This window comes from Dendrobates tinctorius, unplaced genomic scaffold (genome assembly GCF_039654945.1).
Source record: "Dendrobates tinctorius isolate UK_male_01 unplaced genomic scaffold, ASM3965494v1 ptg000038l, whole genome shotgun sequence".
Taxonomy (NCBI): domain Eukaryota; kingdom Metazoa; phylum Chordata; class Amphibia; order Anura; family Dendrobatidae; genus Dendrobates; species Dendrobates tinctorius.
This window is the reverse complement of record NW_027361706.1, coordinates 14,486,326-14,514,273: the sequence shown is the minus strand read 5'-3', so window position 1 is coordinate 14,514,273 and position 27,948 is coordinate 14,486,326. Positions and strand designations below refer to the sequence as shown.

The following is a 27,948-nucleotide window of genomic DNA, read 5'->3' as shown; positions in this document are numbered from 1 at the left end:
TAGACGTCTATGAGCGATGTTTTGTACTCCAGTTCTGCTGTCCAATCTGTTGACCTTCCTCAACATAGGAGAACAACATGGAGACCAAGTGTTCATACGGATCCTAAACTGCGGCCATGTCTGTCTGAAATGGACTTTGATGCAGAGGAAGAGATGAGTAACTACATGGATACGCCGCTTTCCTTGGTTGGTGCAGCATGTAGGTATGTCATGTTTTATTTTCTGTTCGAACTGCAAATTAAAAGCATTGACGATTTTGATGATCTATCCTTAGGCTATGGTCATAAGACTGTTTTTCTCTCATCCAAGAGAAATCAGTTTGATCAGAGATTGATCAGAGTGGGATGAGGATCTGATTTTCTTGGAGGCAGAGAAAAAACATTTCTCCTCTTTCTCCATTAATTCTGTCCATGAAAATTGGCCTTCACTCAGATGTCATCCAAGTGCAGTCCGATGTTTTCTACGGATCCATTGACTTGAATGGGCATGTGAGATCCGAATATCGGAGGCAGATCGTGCATGCTGTGATTTTTTTTCCTCGAACCATGAAAATCGGACATGTACAGGGCCCCATGGAATAACATAGGGATGAGTGCTATCTGTCAAAATGACGGATAGCACTCATGCGAGTTATATGGTCGTCTGTACGAGCCCTTAGGATAGCTCATTAGTATCAGATTGGAGGGGTCCGACACCCACAACCCCAATGATCAGTTGTTATTGTTAGGTGTAAGTGCTCAGTACTCAGTGCAATGTGTAGCAGCCATTGCCGGAGTTAATAACAACTGATGGGGGGTTTAAGGTGTTGGACCCCCACTGATCTGATATAATCAATATCTTCTAAAATGACAGCCCCTCTCAAGACTATATTAACATGTATTTCAGAGACCCCATAAATCCCTTCAATTACAGATTCCATCATATTTCACAGTAAAAAAATAGCTTTGGATGGAACCAAAATGATGGAACCCGACGAACCACATTATAAGTCAATGGTCCCCTTTGTGCCACGGGTCCGGTACTGGGCCATGGTTTCCTCTGAGCTAAGGTTTTGGTAAGTAGTAAGATTGCGGGTGATCAGTCGACAATTGCGCAGTTTGGTCACGTCTAACAGCAGCAGAATTAACCAAACTGGTTCAAAAAGAGGCCGAATTTCAAGAAATTGGCAATGGACAAAAACAATACCAAAAGAGATCGGTAAAATATCAGCTACGTTACTCTAGATCTGAAGTGGCTTTGAATGGTGAAATTTGGTCAAAGTGGAAATACAAAGCTCTGGTGGCGGCTTGTCCTGTTACTATGTCCATAACACCCATCAGACCCTAATTGCTTAAAAGTCATAGTTTATGGATTACTGATGAACACTTGTAAGCCAAGAGAAACCGATGAATGGAAGAGAGGTGGAAAAAAGGATGAATTGTCCAGGTTGAGTCGGAGACTTTTCTTTATAGATCTATGAAATTCATTCATTCTGTATGTCATTAATTAACCGGGCAGGTGGCACCGGGGCGATCAATGATTTACTCCACGTAGGATACAATTAGACGCTGATAAACACTTCCATTCATTACTCTGCTTTGTACATGAATGATGTAACCTATGATAAGCTCGTCAGAGATGGAACGATTTTTCCCGACAGAAACATGAGCAAATAATGGAGAGTCCCTTGAGATTCCCTCTAAGCAAATGGGACCCAAGGTGAAATCGGTGCCAGGTGCCCTACCTGTAATGTGCCAGGCATGATGTCTCCTCTTATGCCCCCATAATTACACTCCCGCCTACCAATGTATTATCCAACAGAAATAAACAATCACGAGAACAAACAATATCCAAAAGTCAAATCTTTTACAAATATTTACATTGAAAAATGATTAGTAATCATTCAGAGGATTCTGATCATTTGTGCCAAGAAGGCGGGAGAGTCGTCCTCGGTGACTTGTATTTAGCTTCACTATTCAGGACAATGGTATCCAAATATCTATTCATACATTGCATCAGTCGTACTGTGGGTCCTCGTCACACGAGCTATACAGAAGGGCGTCCATCATCAGGCGATGGCCCCCCCGGGAAACACTTCACAAGTTACCGATTTCACAAAAGTGACGGTGAAGGAAAATCAAAGAATTGTAGCATTGATAAAATCTATTGTTTTCTAAGACTTCTAGTGGACTTCGTTAATCCTCCAGAGCTGCGATCTGCTCTTAACACACGGAGACGCACCTCACCGCGTTCATCTATCCAACGGGTCATATGAATAGTGAAGTGATAAAACTACTGCCATAATAAGCTAAGCAACAATCCTCTAAGCCCGGATACATGCATGCTGACATATATGTGACATGACTGGATGGATGGATAGAAATATAATAGATAGATAGATAGATAGATAGATAGATAGATAGATAATAGATAGATAATAGATAGATAATAGATAGATTAGATAGATAATAGATAGATAATAGATAGATAATAGATAGATAATAGATAGATTAGATAGATAATAGATAGATTAGATAGATAGATAGACAGATAGATAGAAGGATAGATAGATAATAGTTAGATAGATAGATAGATAATAGATAGTTAATAGATAGATAATAGATAGATTAGATAGACAGATAGATAGATAGATAGATAGATAGAAGGATAGATAGATAATAGATAGATAGATAATAGATAGATAGATCTAAAGATATATTAGATAGATAGATAGATCTATAGATATATTAGATAGATAGATAGATAGATAATAGATATTAGATAGATAACACAGGTCAACGAAAAAAAAATTTTTTTCTGGTGTCCAAAATATTTTAATGAATTTGGGGTATTTTTGGGGTGCTGATTCTGAATATGTCATCAGTTTTGCCAGATTGGCTCAAGTTTTTGAGATTTTTGGTATCTTATTTATAGCACTTGTTGGTAAATGCGACGCATCATCTCATTAATTTCTTTGGATTAGTACTTGAACTGAGCAGTTCTCAATATAGTTTTGTGTTAATTAGTGTTCTAAAAGTTTGTTCATAGCTTGATTTTTGCACTAACTTTATGTTGTTGTCTGTTTTCCAGTGAAAAGCATGAACTCATCATGAAGAAGTTGTCTTAACGATCCAGACTCATTCTGTTACATTTGTGGTGAATATACACTGCCAAAACATAGAAGAAACATAACACACTTCGTAAAAAAAGTGTATTTTGCCTATTTTGGGGTTATGCTTGGGGACCAAGACAAGTTTTGGGCACCACACATAGTGTGCAAAGCATGTATCGAATTATTACGAAAATGGAGCAAAGGACAAAGAAAAAGCTTCAAATTTGGTGTTCCAATGGTGTGGAGAGAGCCAAAAAATCATCATGATGACTGTTATTTCTGTGCAGTGCAAGTGCAAGGATTCAATAAGCATAAGAAACGAAAATGGGAGTAACATGGAATCTGCAAGAAGGCCTGTCCCTCATTGTGAAGATGTGCCTGTACCTGTGTTTACCATAAATAACAGTCATCATGATGATTTTTTGGCTCTCTCCACACCATTGGAACACCAAATTTGAAGCTTTTTCTTTGTCCTTTGCTCCATTTTCGTAATAATTCGATACATGCTTTGCACACTATGTGTGGTGCCCAAAACTTGTCTTGGTCCCCAAGCATAACCCCAAAATAGGCAAAATACACTTTTTTTACGAAGTCTGTTATGTTTCTTCTATGTTTTGGCAGTGTGTATTCACCACAAATGTAACAGAATGAGTCTGGATCGTTAAGACAACTTCTTCTTGATGAGTTCATGCTTTTCACTGGAAAACAGACAACAACATAAAGTTAGTGCAAAAATCAAGCTATGAACAAACTTTTAGAACACTAATTAACACAAAACTATATTGAGAACTGCTCAGTTCAAGTACTAATCCAAAGAAATTAATGAGATGATGCGTCGCATTTACCAACAAGTGCTATAAATAAGATACCAAAAATCTCAAAAACTTGAGCCAATCTGGCAAAACTGATGACATATTCAGAATCAGCACCCCAAAAATACCCTAAATTCGATGAAATATCTTTGGCACCAAAAATGCTGTTGACCAGTGTAATAGATAGATAGATAGATAGATAGATAGAAGGATAGATAGATAGATAATAGATAGATTAGATAGACAGACAGACAGACCGACAGACAGACAGATAGATAATAGATAGATAGATAGATAGATAGATAGAAGGATAGATAATAGATAGATAGATAGATAGATACAGAGCTAAATCTATAGATATATTAGATAGATAGATAGATAGATAATAGATACAACTAATAACAGACAAACACAGCAGACAGAAAGGTACATAAATAACTGATAATTAACAGATATTTAGATACATAACTATTTGATGATAGCCATCACTGATAGAAAATTGATATCCAATAAAAATTTAGATAAATACAAGGATAGATAGATAGATAGATAGATAGATAGATAGATAGATAGGTAGATAGATAATAGATAGATAGGATAGATAGATAGATAGATAGATAGATTGGTAGATAGATAATAGATAGATAGATCTATAGATTGATTGATAGATAGATAGATAGATAGAGCTATAGATTAATGGATAGATGGATAGATTAATAGATAGATAGATAGATAGATAGATAGATAGATAGATAGATATGGATAGAATTGACCCTTGAACACTACAGTCTGTCCTGGCAAATGTTGGGAGTTGTAGTCTTGTTACAGAGTGCCACAAGCCTGACACCTCTTCTGGGCAGAGAGTTTCCTGCTGCAGTCACCTGTAACCTAGTGGGGACCTGTTCCCAGTGGCCCCATCAGTGGATGAACGGAGCAGTAGCGCAGAGCAGCCGCTGAGGTGTGACTGGTCATCTGTGGTCACCACTTACCCGATCTTAATGTAGACAATCCCCAGACTGAGAAAGATATGAAAGATCCAGCGTCTCGTCTTCCTGTTCATATTCCTTGATTAGGGGGCTTCACCAGTGATCAGTGCCGACAGTTTGGGGGATCTGTTGGACCAGGCAGGGGAGCTCCAGGTCAAAGTGTCAAAGACCCAGCAGTACAGCAAACCAAACCCACTTTTGTGATGGGATCAGGCAGTTTTTTTAGTGTTTGTAAATCCCAAGAGAAGCTGAGCCAGGATCAGTCAGTGAGTGCTGTCAGCCCCCTCTCCTCTGCCTCCCCCGATCAGGGGGTCCTGGGGATTTTGTATGCAGGTCACACTTGGGAGTTTGTAGGGATGGGAGTGTGCAATACTCCCACTAGTGATAATGCTGCACTATCAGCCAGTACATGTCTCCTTGCACTGTCTTTTCACTTTCTTTCTCTATGGGGTGTGGATTTGAAGTGCAAAAAAAAAAAAGAAAAACTCCGAGAAAAATTTAAAAAAAAATCACAGAAGATGAAGATAACTCTGCAGAACAATCACCTGTTGGCTGAAGATCTGCAGCAGCTGTGTCCCTGTGCAACAAGCATGGTGCTCCCTCAGCCAGGGTGCTCTTCATGTGATAGTCACCAGGTAGACTGAGCCTGAGGAATACCTGGAGCCAGGAGGACACTGGGATCCTGTTTCATTGTGCACATTCCTGTGCTGTAGTGAATCTCAGCCAGTGCTGTCAGGGAGGGATGCAGCTGGGTGTGTAGATATTGGTGTTCCTCCACTGTAGTATGGACAATGCTGCAGGGGGGCTGGTTATATCTGTTTACCACTCATACAACTGACCCTCCCTTTGCTCCTTTGACTTAAACTTTTTTTTGGGAATTTTTTTTTTCTGTGGTTTCCTTCCTAATGTTATGTTATGTTGCCCTGAGATATTATAACAGCATCACACTGCCCCCCTCTCCTCCTTTTGTGAGTCAGCAGATGAGGAGGGAGTCCGCCACCCTCGTCTATTTAGATCTTATCAAAATTTATTAAAGAAAAGCTAGACAGCACCCACAAAGAAATAGACAATTGTTGTCTAAAACAGATGCCCTCCTCACTTACTCCTCATTGATTGACTTAGAAACCATGCACAAAAAAAAACCTCCAACCTTCTGCTTCTGGCATGGAGAGGGATTCAGGTGCATAGGGTCAGGGCAACCTTATACGGGGCTATTCATCCCTTATACATGAAGGGGGCATTTACTTATGGCTGTTTTAACTATGACAAAAAAGCCTGATTGTGTAAGGTGCCTGAGCAAGGTAGTCGTGGACGAGCTGCTGCTTCTGCTCGCTCAGGAACCCTATAGGACAATTATGTCCCAGTCCTGGTGTGCTGTTGTGTGTTGGGTGCAATACACTTACTTGTGGCCCATAGGCCTCCACTGGCTCCAGGCTTTCATCTTCCAAAACCTTCGCAGCACACAATCCAGTGGATACTGAATACTTTATAATGGTCAAACATTTACTTGGCAGTTTACAGTCATTTCAATGAAGCATGTAAGTGTAAGGGGGTCACGGTAGCCGTCCTGGACCCCTAAACGTGTCCCGGTGTAAAATGTACAAAATGTATATATTTATTGGTATTACGTAATATCGTTAAGATGTGTACTGTATACTGCTCTAAAATGTGTGAGTAATGTTACTATATATATTTTATTCAGGGAGAGTACAGTATTAGTATTTGGCCACTAGATGGAGATATATTAGTGTACATAGTATAGCACAATAGTTCAGTAGTATAAATAGTTAAATATAGGAGGAGTCATTGTAGTTAGAGGAATGGAGCTTCCTGATTAGGGGGAGAAGGTGAGGGCGCCCATAGAGCTCAGGTGGCCTATTGGCCCAGGCAACTGTAAGAACCCACAACGTTAATTCTAAGGAACTGCCCTGGCATCCAGTGTGTGGGGAACACCTTAGACACAGCTGCAGGAGTTGCAGAAGATGGAGCTACAAGTGTGGAAGCTGCAGAGGTGGACGCAGCAGGACAGACGGGTGGGTCGCTCACCATGTGGCAGGTCTTAGCATGGGCTGATACCCTCATATCCGGGGCGAAACAGCTGAGGGAACAACCGGTGGCAGTAAGTCTGGACAGGGAGGACACCCAGAAAATGAACAATACGGTGCGACCCAATCTCAAGCCGTGTGACAGGGAGAGAAGTGAAGGGAAAGCTGAAGTGACTTGTAATGTGAAACCTGCTGAAGATGCTGTATTGAACCTGGATGTGCTGCGAAGTTATGAGAATAAAGTTTTGTGTTTTGAGTTACAACTTGACTGTGTCTATGTTATTCCACAAATGGCCAAAGGTGATCTTAGAGAGCAAAGGAAGAACCTTGACGGCGCAGAGAATGGAGAGGCAAGTAATCTGAAAGTGGAACGCGATTTTTATGTAAAGGGAGGCCAGGGCACGCAAATCCTGTTAAGCTCAGCCATGACTACTGCCCTGGTTGACCTTTACATAGGATAGGGCACAACAGGTTACAATTTTCCCCACAGGTACTGCATATAACTTCAGCCCTAGTTCTTGATCTGGGTAGAGTATCCCTCCTACTAACTCCTCTAGCACTAGGAGTTCTTCTTCCCCAAAGGCAGTGCACCCAGATTCCATTACCATCGGCCTCTGAGAGTCTGAGTCCATATTTCGCTGAAGCACCACCTACGTCTCCACCATCTCCACCAATCCTACATCCTCCTACTGGACCTTAAAAGAAGGTTTAGTACATACATCGTTATAAAAACATCTGGGCTGAAGTCTTGTCCCGACATCTTCTTCCTAGTGGACACCCTGCCGTTTTTGTTTAAGGGTTTCAGAACAGCAAGTGACACAGTCCATAGCTTTAAAACATTTATCAGCACCAATCCTACTCAGTAAGGATCATGGAAGCAAAGTGTCCATGTCCATTTTTTTTCCTTTTTTCTTTTTTTAAACAGAAGCCTGTGGGTCAACACAACGGTAGCCCTCTTTGTCCAAGGCCACAGTGCTAAAAAGTTCCTTGATGATAATACTTGTGAGGGACAGAGTCCAGAATACGCAGCTGATTCGGCTTTCACAGGCCTCCCAGCCTCGGAGGTATTATAACAGTCCCTCAGATTTCTCCCAAGTGTAACAAAAAAAACATGACTTTGGAAAACCAGATAAACAGTCTTCAACTGAAATGTAGGCAGATCACCCCCAACAGGAATTCTGCAGATACCTCGCCTGACTTTTTTGAAGACAGGGTAAGTACGGCTTCCTGATAAATTGCAGCTCTAACACAGGAGAGCTATGGCATGAACCACCTTCCCTTTCAAGATTTCTTCAGGGCATCCCACCTATCCTTGATGAAGGCAGCACAGGCAGTGAGAGAGGGTGATATCTTCCACTTCCAGTGGTGGTCTGGAAATGTGACTGGTCCAGGATCATCTCCTCTGGAGACAGAGCTTCCACAGCCCTCTTGGGTGGGCCCATAGCTGGTTACCTGGAAATTCTGGACCACTTGTGCTGCTATAGCCCTGTTTCCCTCAGATGGACCAGGCTTCATGCACTCCGAACCTTCGTTTTGCAGTTCCAGCAAGGTCAGAGACCTCACCTGGGTGGGCAATTTAATATGACAACACCTGATTCAGGAGAAAAGTGGCATTTATACTATCTAAAGAAATTGCATCTTTATAGTAGGTGTCAGGTCCTCTTTAAAGTGGTTTTCCAAGCCCAATTTTTTCAGGCCCCATTGTAAAGTTTTTAATTGACTTTTATAAAAATGTCCACGTTATCCAAGGTGATGTAGAAATACAAGAACTTATTTATTGAATGAAGAAATTTGAGAAAATTAAGAGACGTTTCAGTCAATACCTGACCTTCATCAGCACATACCCTCAGGATTCACAAGTCTGCATTCACATAGTCAAACCTGGACAGGCCCTTTAAGGGTAGACATAACTATATTTTATTCACCTACAATCACTTGTCCTTTTCTCCAGCAGAGACAGAAAATGGCTAAAAGTGGAGGGAGGAGGGAGGCAAGGCTTGATGAAGCTGCGACCACAGACTTGGTCCTCACTAGTAGGACAGTAATGTTAACTAATGGCATATGACTGAAACATGGATATTGAGAACTACCAAAATGTCAGGAACAAACGGTTAGAAAATGATCTTCTTGCATTTACTACAGGAACATGGTTTTAAAGTTACTCTTTTTTCTTGACCTTTTAAAACCCTTCTAACTATAGTTTCCAGCTTCACTGCAGAATATCCATAGGATGTTAGGAACCGATACCAATGACCGGTTTACCTAATAATGCAATGGTAAATTATCTGTTTCCTATTAAGGATCCTGGCAAAGATGGCAGACAACCACTGTTATGACTGTGGTATTGGTTGTGATAAAAACTAAGGCTGTGTTTACACCTGCATCTGAGGCTCTGGTGGACTTTAGTGGTACCCACCAGATATTGTTGCATTCAGTACTCATTTTCTTTCATCAACGCACCAGACATCTAGGCAAACGTTGACAAATCTCATTTTAATCCAGTGCGGTTCATGGATCAGGCAGTGCGTCATGGTGTCCACTACAAAAATACGACTTAACTCATATCCTATGCACATATCTTATCCATTGATCATCAATAATATCATTTTCACATTTTTTTGTAAGCCAAACAAGGAGTGGGTGAAAAATACAGAAGTGGTGACGTGTTTCTATTATACTTTCACTCTGATTGTTCCACTCCTGATTTTGGCTTACAAATACTGAGGTATAAATCTCACCAAATATTGATCGTGTGAACGTGGCCTGATATGGAGCAAAGTGCTTCCAATAACAATCATTCAATGACTCACATGAACAATCCAACCAGCGGACATTGAGCATTTTGTTTGTTAGCAGACTAATCGCCAGCATGACGGACCATTTATTGAGAACGAGCGCTATCAGGAACATTCTTGTGCAGATTGTGGCCCCACGTAGATGGGAATTAACAAACAGTGTGACATTGGCACAGGGCATACTACTAGAGAAGAGAGAGAGAAGATTCAAAAAGATATAAATTAACTGGAGCAGTGGGCAGCAACTAACAGAATGGTTTTTAACAGGAAAAAATGCAAAGTACTACATCTGGGCAATAAAAATGAAAAAAGCATATACAGAATGGGAGGAATAGGGCTAAGCAACAGCACATGTGAAAAAGACTTGGGTATACTAATAGATCACAGACTGAATATGAGTCAACAGTGTGATGCAGCAGCAAAAAAAGTAAATGCAATTCTAGGATGTATTAACAGAAGCATACAGTCTAGATCACGTGAAGTCATTATTGCCCTCTACTCCTCTTTGGTCAGACCTCACCTGGAATATTGTGTCCACTTTTGGGTTCCACATTTTAAAAAAGACATCAACAAACTGGAGCAAGTTCACAAAAGAGCGACCAGAATGGTGACCGGTCTCCAAACCCTGTCTTATGAGGAAAGGTTGCAGGATTTGGGAATGTTTAGCTTGCTGAAGAGAAGACTGAGAGGAGACTTAATAGCTGTCTACAAATATCTAAAGGGCTGTCACATTGTAGAAGGATCATCTTTATTCTCATTTGCACAAGGAAAGACTAGAAGCAATGGGATGAAACTGAATGGGAGGAGACACAGATTAGATATTAGAAAAAACTTTTTGACTGAGTGATCAATGAGTGGAACAGGCTGCCACGAGAAGTGGTGAGTTCTCCTTCAATAGAAGTCTTCAAACAGAGGCTGGACAGACATCTGTCTGGGATGATTTAGAGAATCCTGCTTTGAGCAGGGGGTTGGACCAGATGGCCCAGGAGGTTCCTTCCAACTCTACGATTCTATGATTCTGACAATCTTAAGCATATGGAACCATGGTGACCGTCTGCTGAAGACAAGAAATGTGTATTGGATGCATGGGATTATCTTCTGTGTGGCCGCCGTTCATCTCCACCGCTTGAACAAGTGTAGATCTCCTTCAGATGTCTGTTTTCTAAGTACATGTATTATCCTCGCTTTTCATGTATAGCACATATGAACTATAGACTATAAGGGGTATATATCCATGTTTTTGGGGGCTTTTTTTGCAAACCGAATACGCTGCAAAAAAAATGGAGACATGTCCAATTTTGATCTGAATCTTGGCTCAAAGTTGTCAGTACCAGTCTATGGTTCCCTAAATCTCACAGACAAAGCAGTCCACCATGTGCTGCCCATTTTAAACGTTGTAATGGGTAGAAGTTTTTTTTTCACTTAAAGCACTGATGGTGGAAACTGACACACTCCTCAATATCTGTAAACCTAAGCCAGGAACAGAACAATCGGAGGAAAACTATAATAGAAACAAGCCACTACTTCTGTATTTATCACCCACTCCTGGTTTTGGCTTACAAATACTGAGGTAAAAGACTGACCAAATACTGAACGTGTGAACGTGGTCTTATTGTGAATGTCACGTTAGACAAATTAGGGCTGATATTGCATTTTTACCTCCGTATTTGTAAGCCAAAACCAGAAGTGGGTGAAAAACCCAGAAGTGGTGACGTGTTTCTATTATACTTTTCCTCTGATTGTTCCACTCCTGGTTTTGGCTTACATACACTTTTGTTTTTCTTTTGCATCATTTACAAGACCATTTACAGTTTTCTATCTTACAGAAATGCAATGTATTTGTAAAAATCCAATGGTATACTGCGGCTCCGTATGGCATCTGATATATTAGCCTTTTTTTCTCCCAACCATACTCTTGAATGGGTGAGTTTCATCCAAATTTTGGTGCTAAATCAAGCACACTGCATTATTATTTTTTTTTTCCTCACAACATATTGGTCTGAGAAAAAAAATAAAGTTAATCTGCACTGCCCCATTAAATAACATTGGTCTGAGTGCTATTCGTTCCCCCCCCATTTATTTGGATGAGTAAAAAAAATGCTACAAAAGCGCATAATGTGAACAAGCACTTAATGTACAGTCTCTGGTTTCCAGGGATGTGTAGAAGCCAAATTACCTATCTTGCAGGAAGCTTCATGACGTCAGTCAATTACTGCCGATATTATATAGCGTCTCTGCATCATTCTGTGCGTCAGACGACATAAGGGAGAGGCTGCCATTTGTCAAGTGTTTTCTTCTCTGTCACCCGTAGGAGAGGTGTCGGAGCTCGCCTCCTGGTAACTTTAGGGTGCATATTCAGATTCCACAAGGAAGAGGTCTCATTCCGAAGAATAAACTAGCAAAAATGTCGCAGTTGGGTTTAAGACTGGGTTTATTAATTTGTGTCGTTGTTGTATAAAAATATTATATTGAAGTTGTCCACTATTTGGACAACTTCTTGTTATGCCCCTTGCTTGGCCCCGATTTTAAATAATAAAGCTTATGCTATCCTCCAATGCTGGCGCCGTTCCAGCATTGTTGCCACTCGCTGTCCCAGGGCTCCTGTGCTGTTGTGACGTTGGTGCCCAATCAGCGCTGGTGTCACTGTCCCACCTCCTGTCGAAATGAGAAGGAAGAGGAAGTCCGCTATTAGCTGCTGCCTTGATTTCCACTTCAAGTTCGATTTGTCCGAAGGCGGGGAACGTGACCCCAGCGCTGATTGAACGTTGGTGTCACGTGTCACAACAACTGTACAGGAGCCCCGGGACCGCGAGTGCCAACACCATTGGACCAGCGCTGGCACGGGTAGTTAGCAGGGCCACCATTAGGGCATTACTGCCCTGACTGGCGTATGGGGCCCAGTGGGCAGAGGGGGCCCACATCGGGCCCCGTCTCACCTGCTCACGGAGCCCCTACCGGCAGGCTAAACCGGGCCCTTAGCGGCACTGCGGCAGTTGAATGCTATTGATATGTAGGCCTGGGCCCGCACGTCAATAGTTAACAGCCGCCAGCCAATCAGAGGCTGGGAGCCGATGTCAGCCGCAGCGCGCATGTCGCCGGCGTCTGACGTCATTGTCAGTCGCCGGTGAGTGCGCGCTTCAGCTGCGTGGAGGGAGCTTCGCTGCTGGAGTGCGACCAGGTAAGAAGAGCTTGTTTGGGTTTTTTGTTTTTTTTTTATTGAAAGCGGCAATCCGGGGGGCCCGGGGAAGACTGTGAGACACGGGGGAGCAGAATGCGAGACATGGGGGCAGAATGTGAGACATGGGGGGGCAAAATGTGACAGTGAGACACAGGAGGGGGCAGAATGTGAGAATGTGAGACATGGGGGGGCAGAATGTGACAGTGAGACACAGGAGGGGGCAGAATGTGAGATATGGGGGGGCAGAATGTGACAGTGAGACACAAGAGGGGGCAGAATGGATACAAGGGCAGAATGTGACAGTGAGACACAGGAGGGGGCAGAATGGATACGGGGGCAGAATGTGACAGTGAGACACACAGGAGGGGGCAGAATGGATACGGGGGCAGAATGTGACAGTGAGACACAGGAGGGGGCAGAATGGATATGGGGGCAGAATGTGACAGTGAGACACAGGAGGGGGCAGAATGGATATGGGGCAGAATGTGACAGTGAGACACAGGAGGGGGCAGAATGGATACGGGGGCAGAATGTGACAGTGAGACACAGGAGGGGACAGAATGGATACGGGGCAGAATGTGACAGTGAGACACAGGAGGGGGCAGAATGGATACGGGGCAGAATGTGACAGTGAGACACGGGTGGAAGAATGGATATGGGGCAGAATGTGACAGTGAGACACAGGAGGGGGCAGAATGGATACGGGGGCAGAATGTGACAGTGAGACACAGGAGGGGCAATATGAGAGGCACGGAGGCAGAATGTGACAGTAAGACACAGGAGGGGGCAGAATGTGACAGACACAGGAGGGGGGCAGAATGGACACAGGGGCAGAATGTGACAATGAGACACAGGAGTGGCAGAATGTGACAGTGAGACACAGGAGAGGGCAGAATGTGAGACACAGGAGGAGGCAGGATGCGAGACACAGGGCAGGATGGGAGACACATGGTGCAGGATCATGGGGCAGGATGGATACGATGTAGACAGATGGGGCAGGAAGGGGAGATCTTATGGGGGCAGAATGGATACTCATGAGGGCAGGATGAGAGAAAATATGGCTGGAGCCAGGAATGAGACACACGGAGGCCAGGATGGGGGATATTATTACCATAGGGGCTAATTAGAGGATATTATTGCAGTGATGTATTTATTTTATTTTTTGAGGATACTGTCTTAAATGCGGGAGGTGGTCCTGTTACTGTGCAGAGCGACACTGTCGCCTTTTTTTCTTCATCTGGTGTAATTTAGAAGTTGGAGAAAAAAAATTAAGTAATGTGTTCTGCAAGCGGAGCTCTAGCTAACTGTGCTATTTCCTGCAGAGATGAGCCCTGGCTGGAAGAAGTAATGGCGGTCTGTGCTGGATGAAGATGAAAAACAAAGATAAAGGACTTCACCTAGAGATGTTACTGGTGAGTCAGTGTGTTACCTGTACGCTGACACTATACACTATACACAGTGCTCCTATGTACAATGTCACCAGTGATCACTGTATTACCTTTACCCTGACACTATATACAGAGCTCCTGTATACTGTATAATGTCACTGGTGATCACTGTATTACCTGTACACTAATACTGTATACAGAGCTCCTGATGATTAATAGGATAGAGTAGAGCTCATCCAAAAGAGTCTACCTTGTCATGGTGGCGGCTTAAAAAAATCTTTTGGTCAAAACAAAAGCTGCTGGCTATATGTGTGATTGGTGAGAAGTGGAGTTTTCCAAGAGAGCGGTGGGGCTGTGGACAGTTCGAGGGGTGGAGCCTGTGTAGGGGAAGTGGACTGACCTATGGACCTGTCTGCAGTGGGTAGGTAAAGGTACAATGTGCTTGACATGGGCTGCTGTACATGAATGTGGGAGACAGCTAGTGACAATAGAGGATGGTGAAGTACTGGGTTTGGCCACTAGGGGGAGACCAGAGACAGTAGGAAAAGAAGACGGTGTAGTACTGTAGTTTGGCCACAAGGTGGAAGCAGCGAGCAGTGAGGAAAGGGCTTAAGATCAGCTTAAGGCTACGAAACCGCCGAGTCATGGGGGGCCGAGTTGCAGGAGCTCTAAAGGGGATTCCCTGGGAGGGGAATGGAAGAAGGGGTAGAGAGTTCCAGAAGCCAAGCCAGTCCAGGAGGAGGAGTTTGGGAGAAGAAGAGAAGGAAGGGAGAGACGGACAAAAGAGGAAGTTCCGTACGGGACTGAGGAGAAAGACGGTCAGGGGGGTGGCCCTGACAGGAGAGCAACAGAGAGAGCCCTGGGGTACCAGACAGATGGACTCGGACAGGTGCGGCGCTCTGGCGGTGGGCCTAAGGCAGCCACGGTGAAGGAGCCACGAGGGACATCACTGGAAAGGACAGAAAAGAAGGTGAAAGGTACCCGGGCCTGTGTGTCAAAGTTGTCATGCTGCTGCTGTATTGCTGTGGTCATTGGGAGGACGGCCAATAAAGAAGGACCTGTTGAACACTCATCAGTCTCTGCCTTAAGTCTGTCTGCAGTGAAAAAGGGACCACCCCCCGGTCGGCACACGTACCTACACCTGGACGGAGTCTCAAGGGGGCCGTGAAATTCCTAGTGACAGCCCTGGTAACTATGCCTATATTTATTAAACATTGCACGATATAACACTGCAACAAAACTATAGAATTTGGGTGGAAAATATTTTGGCATGGGGGGAGGGGGGCCCATAACCTTGTAGTTACGCCACTGCATGCACACATTGTGGATTTGATGCAGATTTTCCGATGTGTAGGTACAGAATTTCCACTACATTTTCACATCAAAATCCACACTTAATGCAGTTTTTATTAGGTTTTTTCTTCACTTTTGCACTGCAAAAGGTAAAAATGACTGCAATGAAATCTTAATTCGGAATTAACACACTGCGTATTGTGAAATTTGCACCGCAGATCAGTTCATGTGTGGAAAATGTATGCAAAAGATAGATAAGATTCATGTAAATCGATACTTTTCTGGTACTATATTACTCTGTGAGTTTTCATTCAGACAAATCTGCACAGTGTTCGTTTTCCCTTTAAAATGCAGGCAGAAGTTAACGAGAACCCAATATATAGTTAATGATGCCTTTTATAACAGTTTAGCGCTGTCACACATTTAGTGCTCCCTCTTGTGGAAAATAGGTAGCACAACTTCTGAAATGATGGGGAAAATCCTGAAATAATTGAAGTCCGAAAAAGAAATGCAAAAACATACATTTCTCGGCAAAACCTTTTATTTGGCAAAAGCAATCTGTCACCAATCTACTCCTCCATTGAATGAACTGAGCATGCATTTCTATCATGCATGTGTTCTCTGTAGGGACAAGGGAGAGCACAGCTGCTAGACTCCATTTTTGGTTACATATCTGACATGAAAGTAAAAGGATTGGGCTCTTGAAAAGCAACTGTCTTATGCTTATCTTCTGTGAAGTTGGGGGGATACTTGGAACATCTTCGGACACAGTGGATGACCCCATTGTAAGGTGTACAGGGTGGTAGTTGTGGGCGAGGGGGCTGCTGTGTTCTAACACCCTGGCATCCTGCAAATAAACAGTGTCCCAATTCCTGTGTGGGACAGTACACACACATTTTGGCAGCAGGCCTCCTCTGTCTCCATGATTACTTATCCAGGGACATCAGCACACAAATCAGGGGACACTTGCTTATTAACAAACAGTTCAACTTTACTTGGCATCTTGAGATTAGTAACAGCACAGAACGTTTCCCCGTTCTGCTTGTTTCACCTGAGCTATCCCTTTCCTCACTGGCTTCTCTGGTCCCTGGGTTACTCCGTCCAGCTTCACAGTTTCCATGAGTCCTGTACCATCTCCCTCATGCATTTTCCCTTCCAGCTTCCCCTGTCCAGCTTCCACTTGTTGGAAGGGAACAAGGGACCCTTCCCTATGCCTAGTTCTGGCCGTAGGCCCTGTACACTACAAGAATGTCCACTGAACACAGCTGCTGACAATCTCATACTGCCAAACAGTCCGCAATTCTCATGCCTTCCAGCCCCCTAGCACTGAACTCCTGCTAACACTTTATCTCTCTCAGATCTAATTTCCAACTCTAATATGTCTCCACTTAATCAGGAAGTGCTCCCTTTATTAACTGACCCTGCCCCCTCCCATGATGGGGCTGGTCCTAACCACTTAACTGTTCCTAAACCTGTGCATATCTACTTCCTGAATCAATTTTACCCACAACTGCACTTTACCTAACTTATAGCTGATACTAACTCTATATCCTATGCTATACTTTGTTATCCTAAGCTTATGTGGCACCCCTGAAGTACAGTCGCCACAGAGGTACTGAACCTCAGCTAGAGTTGTGGTACTCTGCTCTTGGGTAAGGAAGGGACACTACCCAGTAACCACACACTAGCACCCAACACTAGACCTCTCCAGGCCAGGGAGGAACTAGGTAGAGGGTGTGGGTGGAGAAGGGGAAGAGTAAAAGGGAGTGACAGTGAGAGGAGTGAGTTATTGCTGGGGACTGGAGCAGTGAGGAGCTTGTCCCTAGACTAGACAGAGTGAGAAGGGAAAGAAGGGGTCCTAGGGGCACGGGAAGTGAAGAATCCACCCGTGACACCAGAATCCATGCCGACAGTAGTCGGGTGGAGGGACCAGGTCCCAGTAGGGGACCGGCCCCAGACTAGTGGAGAAACTGAGGACTCAGCTAGCAAACCAGAGGCTGTAGTATCTGTATGCACGACAGCCAAATCCACACACGTTCGCTGAAAAGGCAGCCAGATAGGATCAAGGGGACCAAGAGAACGTCGCCCAACAGGATCCGAGACTGCTGGCTTGGGACACTGTGAGGCTCAGGGCAGGAGAGACGGGAGCCAGCGCAGTGAGACGGCCAAGGAAGGAACATTGGAAGGCGGTTCTGGTACAGTGTACCCCGAATTACCTGAGAGCTGGCTGTGCCTCCGACCAGGAGGACACAGCAACCACGGCTGGGGATTGTAACTGGAAGAACTGGGAGTAAAAGTGTGAAGACTGCACTCTACTTTGTCCTCTGACTTATTTACAGCGTCACCTGCATTGCATTACAACCATCACATATAACACCTTAAATGCCCTGAGGCCTAGCTCTACCTGTGGAGAGCTGTACCAACTCTGCTGCGTCACCAACTGCCTCAGTGGATCTGAACTGCAGCGTCGGCCATATTATCATTGCCGAACACCACAGGTGACATCACGAATTATCCCCATCTTTATTCCCCCAAAACATATAATTTTATTGCACGCCCGGGGCCACGGACCGGGTCACAGCTGCCGTGACATCCCCTGAAGAACTGCCTGGACTGAGTGCCCCATGGGCCTAGCGGGTGTTGCACTTAACCCTAACCTTTCCCTTATTCCTAATACATCAATACATTATACATTCATCAAAAACACATGAGAGATCCACATAACAAAGACACTCCCCCACTGCCAGCCTGATTTGCATACGGCTTTCACTTTAGGTTTCCAATGACTGGCAAGTCAGATTTCTAGGGAAAAAAGGTGTAATTTCTATTGGGGAACGAGTGCCTATGCAGCCACACAGCCATTAAAGGGGATATCACTTATCAGGTTTCTAAAAGTACATATTGTCAAAAACCTATTTGAGAGCTTACAGAATATAAAGGGAACCTGTCACCATGAGAATGCAGTCCAATCTGCAGACACCAGGTTGTAGAGCATATATAGTTTCTTTAGAAAAGACTTAGTAAAACGTGAGTTTTACTCAGTTAATCATCTGCTCTTTCTGGGACATTCAATCCAGAGGGCAGTCCTATCAATGATAAATACTTCTGTATGCACACCTGGGTCGCCCTTCCAGGGCCGTGGGGTACTCGGTACCGGGCCAGTATCAGCGGGATGTGTCACAGCGGCGGTGACCCGGACCATGGCCCTGGGCGCCCAAGTAATGGGGGAATTGGAATGGTGGTGGAATGTAGTTACATGAACACCTGTGGTGTTCGGCAAGTGAGGTGTTAGGCCGATGCTGCATGCAGATCCTCTGGGACTGATGGTGTGTGGCAGCCAAGATGGTGAGGCTCCCCACAGGTGGAGCTGTAGTCCCAGGGCAGTGTAGATATGGAATTAGAGGAGAGGCACAAGCGGTGTAAAAACTGGTACCCAGATGTAGCGGTGCTGGGTGCGTTGGCGCAAGAATGAATGGAGGACACCAGGGCTTGTAGTTCCAAAGCTTTACTCACAGTCTGTAGTACACACAGGTGCCTGCCTCCGTGCCGTGTCCTCCGGGTCAGGGACTCAGTCAACCTCCAGGCAAGATGGAATGCTCCCTTCCAACGCTCCACCAACATGTACCTTTCTGAACGTCTCCTCTATAGCGCCTTTAAGAGTGAAGTACTCCCAGTACTGGGTTACACTGGAGTGCCTCCTGACTGATGTTCCCAAGAACTCTACTTGTACGGCAGACAGCTGTAGCCTGCTTCGGGGACTCCTTACTCCTGAGTCCCGGTTCACTATCCGAGTTGCTGTTGTGCCCCCAAGTCTTAGATGGGAGTAGTGCATTTACAGCCCACTAACTCCACCGGTGTCTGCTGCAGAACCATTAGTGTCCATACAACCTCGGGGACTGGGCTCCTGCCTTGCGCTTAGAACTTCTAGGCAGGGATCTTCCTCTAACCCACGTCCTCTCTGTTCCCTTTTACTCCTACGTTCCGTACTATTCTTTCTTTCTTATGGAAGATCAGGTTTCAGTTCAATGTCTTTCTCCTTCTTTCCTTTCCCGTGCCAGTAGACCCAGGTCACTCAGGTCTGCTGCAGCACCTCCTTCCTCCATCCCTCTCTCAGGGATCTTCTTTTCTCACTCCTCTCTGAGTGGCTTCCTCTCTCAGACTCACCTCCTGAATGACTGACTCTCTAAACTTTCACCGCTCTTTTATGTATTCTCCACTCCACCCGCCTCCCAGCACGTTTAGTGTTCCAAGCAGAGAACCACCAAAGGTGCTCTGCTACACTCCAAGCAGGGAGCCGCAATGTGGTTTTGCTGAACTACTCTGTTGTGTGGGGTGCAAGTGTTGGAGCGTGGTCAGGAGCCTCCAACTTACCTGGATGGTGGGGCACCACACCTCAGGAGGAGGTACAGTACCTCTGTGGCGACTGAGCCTCAGGGGCGCCGCACACCAATACATAGAAAGCTGTTAATCACTGGTAGGACCGCCCACTGGACTGAATGTCCCAGGCAGAGCAGAGGATTAAATTACTGAATCTTTTTCACAAACCTACATATTAGTCTACTTCGCTCCTCCTACTCTCACATGACACCTGCAGATTGGACTGCAATTTCATGGTGACAGTTTGCTTTTTAATGTAAAAGGAGAACGCCCCCTCCAAGATCCTCTTCTCTTTGTCAGAATAAAGTGCAACTAGATTGCCCCCTCCCATTTTTGCTCTGGAACACCAGTTATACATAATTATGTCAGTAATTGCTGATAATGCGCAATGCTAAATTTGTCCTGTGGTGGCGCTGGAGGTGAAAAATACTTTCTGCCAGGTGGGTTAAACTTAGCCTGATTGTCACAGGTTTACCGCAGTAGAGGGGCCAGAAGACCGCAGCATCTGATTTTCACGTACTCCTGCACTGATTAGAAGCACTTCTCCTTCATTTTAAACTGTGCCAGTTTGTTAGCAGTGCAGGGGTTAAACTGTTCAGCTCAGAGTCTCTGAAACCTTCCTGATTGGATCATCTCAGCTGTTCAGTGTTGGCTTCTCCTATATATACTCACCTCTGACAATCTGGATTGCCAGGGTTAGTTTTGCACTGCCTGGTGTGGAGTGGAGGTCCCAGGTGTTCAGACAACAGAGTTGTGACATTGGGGGAGGACTCCATAGGACCTTTTTGACTAGATCTCACCTGACCCGTTGTTAGAAGTTTTATACAGAAAGATGTGGGATAAAAGGTAAATGCCTGATCCTTTTGCTCTCTGGAGATAAACCACTGCCAGACGTATCTGGCAGCAGCTTACTCTTTCTCTCCATTGGAAACATATGCACACTTGGCTGAAAGGAGCAGTCATGTGTCTGGGGGCGCTGTCAACAGATAGAAATCTGAGGGTCAAAACACAGAGCCACATATGAGTCGCCTCCTCTTAGTTGCTTTTCATCTTGATGTTGATCAGGGAGAGTACATAGTGGAGGCCCTGTAAGAAGATGAGCAGAGACAGAGTCAGTGGTGTCCAGTGCCTTTTAAGGCCGGAACTATCAGGACTGTCACCACTGTTGTACATCTTTAGTATTTGCAGCAAAAAAAATATGCTGCAAATGCTGATGCGTCGGCATGAAAAACGCAACATTTTGATGTATTTAATGTGTTTTTTCAAACTAATTAGTATAGGCTAAAGCTGAAAGAATTGACACCCTGCAGCCAGGGGTGAACCTAGACTCTCTGCTTCCTGAGGCGAACTGCAAAATGGCGCCCCTCCCGTAGTAAAATCAGTACAAATAAATTTAGTTTACTCTTTACTAGCCTAACCTGACACGCATGTAAAATACATACACTTTTAAATAGGAATATATTTGAAACATCGATCTTTACACTTCTTCAGGGACTCAATGCCGCCCGAGGCGAAGTGATCATTTTGCTTCATTTTAGGTGCGCCCCTGGCCGGGGAACAGTGCTTACTGTAGCGCTTCTTCCCCGGGGGCCGTCCGTGTGGTACTGATGTGGCACACAGTTGCCACACACATGGACACAGATATCTCCACTACCGTTTTTTCCGGTACCGGAAATATCAGGATGTGTGAAACCAGCCTAAGGCCACATTCATACATTCAGTATTTGGTCAGTATTTTACCTCAGTATTTGTAAGCCAAATCGGGAGTGGGTGACAAATCCTGAAGTGGTGAAGTGTTTCTATTAGGCCGGGGTCACACTGGCGAGGAATACGGCCGAGTGAGAGGCGCTAAAAGCACGCATTAGACACGGACCAATGATTCTCTATGGCGTCCCTCGCACCAGCTGTATATTTCTCATCCGTATTCTACACTCCGTGCCAATCGCAGCATGCTGCGATTGTCAGCGTACTACGCCAGTAGTACGCCAATGCAAGTCTATGGGTGCGCAAAAAATACGCATTACACACGGACTAGACATGTGACTTGCGAGAAATACACACCCGGTGTCTTTTAGCAATGCCGGCAATTCAGTGCGCTATACAGTAAACTCACATGGACAGTTTTAATAAAGAAATGAAAGAATAGATATAGACACATAGAATACATATATATATATATATATATATAAATATATATATATATATGCATTCTATGTGTCTATATCTATTCTTTCGTTTCTGTTAGAAACCCTGTCATAGGGCTCCATTATATGTCCATTTTGCGAGCCTGCGAGAAAATCTCGCAATACGGATGGCATACGGATTACATACGGATGCTTACATGCACAAAATACGCGACCACACCTTGATTACGGATGACATACGGAGCACTATTTAGGGGTCATTCATCCGTATTACGCATGTAAAATACTGACCGTATTTTGCGTCGGTTAGTGTGACCCCGGCCTAATACTTTTCCTCTGATTGTTGCACTCCTGGGTTTGGCTTACAAATACTGAGGCAAAATACTGAACGTGTGAACGTGGCCTGATAGGGGGTTTCTGATACTTCTGACTTCCTGCAGACAGAAGTTGCAGTCACAAGATGTCGCCGATAAAAGGTACAAACGGTGACATTGTGCCCAGGAGCTCTGTTTAAAGTGTATAGTGTACAGGTAATACAGTGATCACTGGTGACATTATACACCGGACCGCTATGTATAGTGTCAGTGTACAGATAACACACTAACTCACCAGTGACGTCTCTAGGTGAAGTCCTTCATCTTTAGTTTTCATATTTCATCCAGCACAGAACGCCATCACGTCTTCCAGCCAGGGCTCATCTCTGCAGGAAATAACAGTTATCTAGAGCACCACTTCCAGAACACATTACTTAATTTTATCCCAAATTCTAAACTACACCAGATGAAGAAAAAAAGCGACAGTGTCGCGCTGCACATTATAAGGACCGCCCACCCATTTAAAACAGTATCCTCAAAAAATAAATACATCACTGAAGTAATAATATCCCTTAATTAGCATGTAAAGCAGGAATAGACCAATCCACAAAATAGATTATCTGTGTAGCAAGGTGGATATTAAAACGTAACCTTTATTAGGTAAAATTGTAAAAAGACAAATTAGTCAAACAAAAACAAAGGGGTACCACAATGAAGGAAGTGCCCTATAACCAACGAACAGAAAAAGGGGGGGTTTGTTAAAAAGGTACTACTGGCCTCTCAGATCCTCAATATTAATCTGACCTGATAGCAAAATGACTATAGTTGCCCATAGGACATCTCATTCACTTGCCCAAGTAAGTCACAATAGCATGTATGGGTATAATATCCTTTTCTTGTAAGCACCACTCATTTGTACCATATAAATGAGATCATGTATATACTATTCATCCTATGGGCAACTATAGTCATTTTACTATCAGGTCAGTTTAATATTGAGGATCTGAGAGGCCAGTAGTACCTTTTTAACAACCCCCCCTTTTCTGGTCATTGGTTATAAGGCTCTAACTTCACTTGGGAACCCCTTTGTTTTTGTTTGACTAATTTGGCTTTTTACAATTTTACCTAATAAAGGTTTAGTATTAATATCCACCTTGCTACACAGATAATCCCTTAATTAGCCCCTATCGTATATCCTGGCCGCCGTGTATCAAATTCCTGGCTCCAGCCGTATGTTCTCCCAACCTGCCCTCCTGAGTATCCATTCTGCCCCCATGTGATGCCCCATCTGTCTCCATCCTGCCCCATGATCCTGCCCCCTGCTCTATTCTGCCCTGCGGCAAATTTTAGGTCATGCCCCTGACCACACCCATTTCACAACTAGTCACACCCATATCCACGCCCCAATCACACCCATTTAGCACTGATGATCACATTGACTGGCACTTAGGGCACAGTGGCTGGTACTGAGGAAAAGAAAGAAAGGATAGAGAGAGGAGAAAGAAAGGAGAGAGAGAGAGAAAGAAAGAGAATGATTCTATAAAGATACTATAGCAGCCCGGCTCCCATTGTAAGCCCACCTGAGCCTCCTGGTGCAGGACATATCATGATCTGCTCGCATGGCCGGCATCCCCAATTCCAAGGCGATCCCGCTGTCGAGGGAGGACAGGGTGATGGATCTGAAGCATTCCCTGAAGTGCCTCCACGGTTCCGTCACAATCTCCTCCCAAAATTACCTAATTTCCAGTCAGCTTCCAGCAGGTCACTGCCGGTGGAGTGTCACGAGTGAGTTTTAAGTGCTCCTCGGGGCTCCACCGTGTACTTCTGTGTCCGCGGAAAAAGTAAGCTCCCGGCCAGGACAGCAGAGCAGACTCTCAAAATCGGGACTGTCCCACTGGATCTGGGACGGTTGGGAGGTAGGATTGCTCCCCACCATACACCGACCTCGTACACGCATGGCTGCGCACACCTCATACACACACAGTTCCACTTTGTATGCCTCGTACACACACGGCTCCGCTCCGTATACCTCGCACACACAGCTCCACTCAGTACACACATGGCTCCACTCCGTAAAACCTTGTATACATGCGGCCATGCTCCATACACCCTGTACACACAGCTCTGCTCCGCTCTGTACACACACGGTTCCGCTCTGTACACACATGGCTCTGCTCCATACACACATGGCTCCGCTCCGTACACCTCATGCACATGCAGCTCTGCTCCGTACACCTTGTGCACATGCGGCTCTGCTCCGTACTCCTCGTGCACACGTGGCTCTGCTCCGTACACTTCGTGCACACGCAGCTCCGCTCCATACACCTTATAAACCCCTTCTGACCCCACACATAAACTTCCCCTCATCCAGCACCATGAAAACCAGCACGTCACAGTCCTGCATATACTGAGGCCCCTGATTATGTGACCCCTGACTCCTCCTCTTCTGTGACCTCATCACAGGTCCTGTGTGCACAGAACAGCCATGTATAAGCAACCCGAGCAGATGCAGGAGAGGAGAATCTGCCTCCCCCTGTTCAGGGACGCACCACCGCCTGAGGCAGTATGCTCAACTTGCCTCATGGTAGGTGCGTTCCTGCCTGCAGCTATAAATCTGCAAGGAAGAAATAAGCAACGTGTGTATGAGACTTCAGGGATCTTTTACTTTTCTGGTGCTAGGAAATCTTTCAGGTTTTGTGGCATATTGTATATGCACAGAAAAAGCGCGACAAAAGCACAATGAAACCATAAAGTGTGCAGCTCGCAACAAAGCTCGGAGACACATGTCCAGAAATTATCCTGGTAAAGGCCAAAGTTTTCCAAGCGGTCTCAAGTAGTGATGAGCGAGTATACTTGTTGCTCGGGTGATCGCCGAGAATTTGGAGATTTAGTTTCTGTCGCCGTAGCTGCATGATTTGCGGCTGCTGGACAGGCTGAATACATGTGGGAATTGCCTGTTTGTTAGGAAATCATCACATGTATTCAGGCTGTCTAGCAGCCACAAATCATGCAGCAACGGCGACAGAAACTGAATCTCCGAGCACATCCAAATACTCGGAGATCACCCGAGCATGCTCGGGGAGGGAACCCGAGCATCGAGTATACTCGCTTATCACTAGTCTCAAGCCATGGAAGGCACAGTATGCAGGCCATAACTTCCTTGCTAAAAATAATTATACCCTAAATAAATTTTAAAAAATGCCAAAAAATCATGGAAAATATTATATTTATTAACATTATTGTCTAAAAAGACATGACAATGGACATGGTTAAAAACATGGTGTGGGCAACAAGAGGAATGAAAAGGATGTATGAATACAAACTGTGTATATTAGTTACAAAGGAACATACAAGGTGAGGATGATGAGAATAAATGATGTCATATGATAAATGGCAAACAAAATGGATTAAATACATAAATGAATAATTATAAAGAGGCAGGAGATTAGAAATAAGATGCACATGCAATAAATCTATTATAATAGCCAAAGTTCTGAAAATACAAATCCTGCATGTTACAAGCAGACCTTCTGTTGCCCATCCACACAGAATGTTTCAAATGAGCTTCCTCAGGGATTTCTTTACTGGCTGAAGATCATGGCAGAGCTCCAGTTCACTCCACTGTTCTAGTCCTTCAGACTGTCTGTGTCACACTGTGAAGGTCTTTTGTAAGGAAGAGGGGGGCCTCAAACTGTCCTGTCCGTGGAGCTGGAACCCAACTATTCCTGTCCTGTGGGTACTCTTGAAGGTAGAGAGGCCCGAGTTTCTTACCTTACTATGCTCCTGTTAAAGCTTGATCTGTCTCCTCTCCCACCTCATGAGGAAGGGGACATAAATGTAAAGTAAACAAGACACAAAAACAATAGAGGGATAACAGAAAGCAAAAACATACACTCACCAAAGGTAAAGAGGTATATAGGGAAGGCTAGGATTGTACAAACTGTTATGATTGAGTCACCGTAGGAGGCAAAAATAGAAATGCTAGCTAAGTCCAGAAAACCAGAGAAGTTGGCAGCTATCGGATTGCAGACCCCTGAACCTATCAACACAACTAGCAGTAGCCGTGGGGGGCTCCTACGATGCCCTAGGCCCCTCGATCACAGCCGGAGGACTACATAGCCTAAAGACAGAAAGGGAAATCTAAACTGCCCCAGAGCAGACCCCAAAGCAAAAGGCAGCCCCCCACATATAATGACGGTGAAGCAAGAAGAAAGAACAAAACACAGACAGAAAGATAGACTGAGCAAAGATGGGGCCCAAGCTAGCTTAGATAGGAAAGCACAGGAAGGCTGCTGTCTGCAATCCGTGAAAAACCCTATGTAAATAAGAGCCAACAAACTGACAGTAAAAAAGGCCCTGAAGATGCTAGGCTTCAAAAAAGGCTATGTCAGTACTCAGGAATATTCTGAAGACAGAGCAACAGGCAAAAGGAGATTCAGCTCACCCCAGCAGGGAATGGCAGAATCCAGAAAAGCAAGGAAAACAAAACACAATGCAAAAAGGCAAAGCAGAAATCTTAGCTTTAGATGAGCAGGAATCAGACTGGTTTCCTAGAAGTCCACAGAGAAATCACCCGCAGGCCAGAAGGGCGTCGGCAGCCTTATATCCAGTCACTAACTCCACTCAGCCAGTCATCATCATCAGCCCCAGGTGTTTGACAATCAGGCTCACTACCTTTCTTCACCAGAAGAGGGAGTTCCTCGGGCCTCAGTAGTGAAGGGGAAAATGAACTCACAACAGTACCTCCCCCTTGAGGAGGGGTCACCGAACCCTCAACCACGCCACCAGGGCGATCAGGGTGAGCCCGATGAAAGGCACGCACCAATCTTTTGGCATGAATATCAGAGGCAGAGACCCAGGAATTATCCTCCTGACCATAACCCTTCCACTTAACCAAATACTGGAGTCTACGTCTAGCCAGACGGGAATCCAGTACTTTCTCTACCTCATATTCCATGTTACCTTCAACCAATACAGGGTCTGGAGGTGCAACCCCCGGAACAACAGGTTCAGCAAACCTCTTCAACAAAGATTTATGGAACACATTATGGATTTTAAATGTGACAGGAAGAGCCAAACGAAAAGAGACCGGATTAATAATCTCCAAAATCTTGTAAGGTCCAATAAATCTAGGCTTAAACTTAGGAGAAGCCACCTTCATAGCAATATTTTTTGATGATAACCACACCATATCACCAACCTTAAACTGGGGACCAATGGTCCTATGTCGGTTGGAAAACCGCTGGGCCTTTTCCTGGGAGAGAGATAACTTATCCACCACTTGGTCCCAGATCTGGTGCATTCTCTCCACCACAGTGTCAACACCTGGGCAGGCAGAGGGCTCCACCTGCCCTGAAGAAAATCGAGGATGAAACCCAAAGTTACAAAAAAAAGGTGACATCAAAGTGGCAGAACTAGCTCTATTATTTAAAGCAAATTCGGCCAAGGGCAAAAATGAAACCCAATCATCCTGATCAGCAGAAATAAAACATCTCAAATATGACTAAAAGGTCTGGTTTGTTCTC

At 44.7% G+C, this 27,948-nt stretch overlaps 1 protein-coding gene across 1 annotated transcript in view; it reads right to left on the bottom strand.

The window, feature by feature from the left end:
- The window catches only part of LOC141088238 (protein Wnt-7a), a 98,905-nt gene extending 93,229 nt beyond the window's left edge, over positions 1-5,676 (bottom strand). The window contains exon 1 of the mRNA XM_073574233.1: positions 4,893-5,676. Coding sequence (XP_073430334.1) covers positions 4,893-4,963 — 71 coding nt within the window. The 5' untranslated portion in view covers positions 4,964-5,676. The remainder of the gene's footprint in view (positions 1-4,892) is intronic.
- Between the last annotated feature and the right edge of the window lie 22,272 nt (positions 5,677-27,948).